Source organism: Montipora capricornis, chromosome 14, assembly GCF_036669925.1.
Source record: "Montipora capricornis isolate CH-2021 chromosome 14, ASM3666992v2, whole genome shotgun sequence".
Classification (NCBI taxonomy): domain Eukaryota; kingdom Metazoa; phylum Cnidaria; class Anthozoa; order Scleractinia; family Acroporidae; genus Montipora; species Montipora capricornis.
Genome location: NC_090896.1, coordinates 36,265,786 through 36,270,785, shown reverse-complemented (window position 1 = coordinate 36,270,785; position 5,000 = coordinate 36,265,786). Strand labels below are relative to the sequence as shown.

Here is a 5,000-nt window from a genome sequence, read left to right as displayed (position 1 = left end):
ACAGACTGAAAACCCTCAACCTCATTCCCAGGACCTCTCCTGTGAGGGGAGAGGTCCTGGAAACAAGGTTGAAAACCCCTTAACTGTAAGCTGGCGCCAGAGAGGGCGCCCCGCCACCAGATAAAATATTGCTGTAAACACAAACACACATTATACCTTTCAAGATCTCAGTTTTAGATATGGTTGCATGGTAGGATAGCTGTCCTACAATCTGCCTAGCCTGCTTGGCAGGCGTTAGGTTGATCCTAGGTGGAATCATAGCTATGAAAAGCAAGTATCTTGTTTTGCATCTGAAAGTGCTAAGTAATTGTCCCAGCACTAAGAGGAACCCAGTCCCCTCCCAACCCAGTTGAATGTTTACTCGTAATCGATGGCCAGCTATGCTAGACCAATATTGGAGCTTTGTATCTCAAATGGTAGACTTGCAACGTTTGTTCACAGGTTTTTGTTCTTTTTGAAAAAAAATGTGTACTTACGGTGGTGGAAAATGATGTACTGTGCTGTGACTCGGGTGGATTTTGATTTTAAAAAAAACGTGTATGACCACTAGACAGTTCTACGATCGACAGGTATTTTTTGCAGGTCACAGGTCACAGGTCAGATCTACAGGTCACTGTTGTAACAAGGATAAAACAAACCCAACCCTTAATTTATTTTGGTTTGTTTGTTTTTTCCAGTAGCTATATGACGTTACGTTATCATTTGAAATCTTCTTTAATTACTTCATAACATGTGTATACATATTCTGTAAATTCGTTAGATCTCCAAATAAACCTGATAAAGGCTGGTATTGGCCAACGTAAATTTCAAAAAGAAAGAGAAGTTTAAGATACATTTTCGCGTTGTTTTATCAGTCGTGCAGTAGTCTACTTGACTTTTATAAATATTTCTTAATTAATGCCAACCCTAGGCCTAAAAACCATTTTTGGGCCTTAAGGTTACATTAGGAAAAAGCGGTTAGGGTTATTTTAGTGACGTTAAGTAAACCTGTAAACCTGACCTGTGACCTCTGACCTGTAAAAACTACATGCCTTTCTAGGAACGATTCGATCTTCGACAATCCTTGAGCTGTTATGGCAAATGCATGGCTGGGCTAACGGTTATCAGCTACCGTCCAGGATTAATACAACTGATAGCATTGGGTTTAGCTGAACAGTCGAATAGTACTCGGTTACCTTTCGTATAGAATCCACTTTCTTGAAACCAAGTCGAGACATGGGCCGAAATAGTGGCGTTGTTAGAAACTGTCTGCCCAATGTGGACAGTTAGCTGTGCCGGGTAAGACATGAACACTCGGGGCATGCTGAAGGTGGTTTTTACGTCAAAGATAAGGCGTATAGTTGTGCAGAGCCGCTGGATGTAAAACAGCGAAACACACATCATCTGGAAATAGAATAAGTGGCTCGCGTTAATTATTACTTGGTGCAATGTGATTGGGTTTCTACCCAAACCGAGAGCAAGAGACTTAATAATATTGAAACAAAGGCAACTTTCACGATAGCCTCATTTAACTACAACTACCAGAATTCAAGTTGTTTTTCTTTTCTTATTCAAATTACGTATTCCCAGCAGGGTAAAAATAATAATAAACTCTAATTAGCATAAGACAAGCAAAACGTCCTTTTAAAGAAATGGCCGTTATCATCCTCACCTATTGAGGATAGCAAATGGAGACGTACTCTGAGACATTGACTTTATACATTAACTTAACATTAACTTAACGGCGCGTCCAACTAGTGTGAGGCCTGGTCCCACTCTTGCGATGACGTTACATTACTTTGCATTTCTAACATTCTCTCAAAACTGGAATGAAAAGTGTTTTGTGTCGTCATCTCAATTGTAGACCCAGGTTTTTCACCACCTGCACCTTGGGGAAAATGACTGCCATTTTTTTCAACTTTACGCGATTCAAATATGCGCGCGCATGCGGCCTTTTTAGGAAAAAAACTCGCGACCAGATACTGGGCGATGTAAATAATTTCACACCCTGCACCATTCCCGTTGACCTCAGATCACTTTTGCCTTAGCTCTTCATAAACGTGATGTACTTACGAAATCTCCAGCACTGACGGTCCAACGGCTGTTCCTTGGCTGTTCCTTTCTGAGCAGCCTGTGTCTAATCTTTTCCAGAGTATGCAACTCCCTGAACGGCGTTATACGGTACTGTCCGATGATGACTCGGAATGCAGTTGTTACGCCCCACCTTTCTTGTTCGTCATCATCGACCTCGTCATCACTGTCACGATCGTGGTAGCCGTCGATCTTGCCATCATTATCGGCATGGACTCGGAAATCAATCTCTGTTCGGAAGTCCAATCCCAAAATCGACGAGTGGATAACACGAGGAGCTTCATTGTTTGGTCGCGGAACAGAGGACTTCAGTTCATCCCATATGGCAGTTAATTCTGTCGTCTCCCTCTCCAAACGGGCGTGTCTGGTATTTCGTATTTTATTCTTTGTTTTAGCTGGGTTAATTTCCATGGATCGCTTACGTCTGACTTCGTAACCAAGCCCGTAAGGGGAATAGTTGGGCGTGGACCACGAAGGTTCATTGCCATTATCAGAATTTTGATCATCATAATCATGGTTATAATTATTCGTCTCCTCGTCATTAAAATTGTCATCATCATTATCACCGACGTCATTATTGTCGCTGAAGTCCTCATTATCACTGACGTCATCGTTATCGCTAACGTCTTCATCATCCCTGACGTCATAATTCTCATCATCAAATAAATCTGATTCCATGTTAACGGTAACTGGACGAACGATTTTTATAAAAGAAGGAAGTTCTGAAGATCTTCCAGTCGACTTCTTGCTTAGTCCTGTAAGCTCTTTCAATTCATCTAAAGGGTCTTTGTAATCCTTCCTTGTTTTAGGTGCAAAATAAACGAGCGGCGACTGCTCCAAGCTATCAAAATTCAAAGGATGGCTTATGTCCTTTTCGTTCTTTACCACAGTCTTCCATCGTTCCACGTACCCATGACTTTCGTCCAGCAGTTTCACAACGCTTCTGAAATTGACAGCTAAACCTCGACCGTGAGATGACATTATACGCCGCTTCCGAGTGGGGTCCTCGCCGAGGGGAAGAAAACCCGACAGAGAAAGATCACTACGCTTTAACATTCCAGTTTTACCATTAACAACGCTTGTTTCCTCGTACGTTAGCTCCCACGATGTGACTGGAGTTTCTCCGTGTTTGCTGGAGAAGCCTTCAAAGTCATCCGGATCGGCTTTAGATATAACGGTGACAATATCACTTTTGGTGATCATGGTCCGTTTAACATGAACACGGCCTGGCAGAAATCCTTGCTTCTGTACGGCAATTCGCCTCTTGGAACTGGACACCTTACTGAGGATAAATTCATAAATTTTGACTTTTATAACGGGAAGAAGCTGGCGTAGAATATTGTGTATATAAAACGAAAGCTCGCTACTCGTTTTGTGTTTTCCAAATACATCGAAACGCCTCTTTGATCCATCGTCAACGCTTGCACTTGTTACACGCGCCAAAAATGCGAAAAATTCTGTCCCAAGTATCTTATTCTTATCTTTTGGCAAACTCAGAAGTATTCCAAACCAGCAGTCGCTTTCAGTCGTATTTAACACGTGCATGGCAATAACAACAGACATATTTGTGGTCGTGATCTTTTCTTTTCCAAACGCGATCAGTTCTTGATCAAATCTATAAGCGCGTACGTTTCCTCTTTTCAGTTGAACTTGGATGGTAAAATGCTTTACGTTCACAATGAATATCGCAGATCCCAAAGTAGCGACAAGCAGCATCAAACCAAGTAAACCATAGCAGAGTTTTGCACACAACGAGGTGGAATCCTTTTGGAAATTAACATTAGAGAACTCGATGGAATCATTCATTTGGTCTAGTCTGCTGTAAGAGATTTGGCTGCGATTCTTTGAGGATAAAAAGCCCGAGATTCCAGAACTAAAAACTTTCGCTTCAGAAGGATTCATGTTTGATATCTAAGTGGCCGATAGAATTGGTGAGAAACCATTAAAATCGTTTCTCTCTCTCCGTCACAAATTAATTATTCATTTAAGGCACTGGTGGTCGTCTTAGGGCATTTTTTCGCGGTTTATGGATGACAACAACTTGTACTTTCCGGCTCGTGCCACCTTTTTTTCTCCTAAAAGGAAATTTTGAAAAGAAACAGAAATGCACAGTGAGAAGATGGGCGTATTCAATGGCCTTCCCCATCTTCTTTACTGTACCGCCTGCCTCGGCGTGTTAAAGGATGTAAAACACACAACTTCGCTGAAGATTTACGAAGAGAAGGTTGGGAATTAGAAGATTTATGGAGATGTCCATGTGAGATTAAAGAAAGAAACTGCAACATAAATACAACCAGTTTTTTTTCCTTCCCTTGACTGGCTAGCGTATTCTTGAAGAAGAAGTGGCCAAGAGACCAGGGCCAGTGAGGAGAAGCGAGTTGAGGACCAAAGAAGACTAGATCGAGCAACCTATTGTTCTCACTGTGCCAAACCGGGAGTAAACATTCCTCTTTCCCCATCCCGTAATGCAATACGTTTGGGGGTACTTCACATAAAAACAATACAAGTTATTTACCCTTGGGTCTATCATGCTTCAGTGAACTGGACATTGATTGTTTTAATGCCAATAACCCCAAAAATAAACTGCATTATGGAATTTGCCAAAATAGCGAATAGAAAGTAACGTTGGCTGAAAACGGAAACTCCTTCGGATTGTGCGGAACTTTGAAAGTTTTTTTTTTACAATAGACCTTATTCATAAATGGCGGTCACATTTATAATTCTTTTGTCCACGTGAAAATTAGCCTACCAAGCCTCATTTTAGAACAAGAATTCTTTTCAATTCACTGTATGGTATCGAGGCTTGGTAGGCTAATTTGCACTTCGACAAAAGAATTATAAATTGGCCGCCATTTATGAATAAGGTCTATGCCACTTTGCTTTCCTGTCACTTTGATCTTTAACGCTGAGGTCTCGACAAAAACTCACAA

The 5,000-nt window shown here is 41.4% G+C and overlaps 1 protein-coding gene and 1 long non-coding RNA gene across 2 annotated transcripts in view; one reads left to right on the top strand and one right to left on the bottom strand.

The window, feature by feature from the left end:
* The window catches only part of LOC138032363 (uncharacterized), a 15,534-nt gene extending 13,301 nt beyond the window's left edge, over positions 1-2,233 (top strand). Inside the window, exon 3 of the long non-coding RNA XR_011128358.1 lies at positions 2,131-2,233. This is a non-coding gene — a long non-coding RNA (uncharacterized lncRNA). The remainder of the gene's footprint in view (positions 1-2,130) is intronic.
* Positions 1-4,685, bottom strand: part of LOC138032362 (uncharacterized) — a 6,547-nt gene extending 1,862 nt beyond the window's left edge. Inside the window, exons 1-2 of the mRNA XM_068880021.1 lie at positions 2,053-4,685; positions 1,176-1,383 (exon numbers count right to left, since the gene is read on the bottom strand). Coding sequence (XP_068736122.1) covers positions 1,176-1,383; positions 2,053-3,972 — 2,128 coding nt within the window. The 5' untranslated portion in view covers positions 3,973-4,685. The remainder of the gene's footprint in view (positions 1-1,175; positions 1,384-2,052) is intronic.
* Positions 4,686-5,000: the final 315 nt, after the last annotated feature.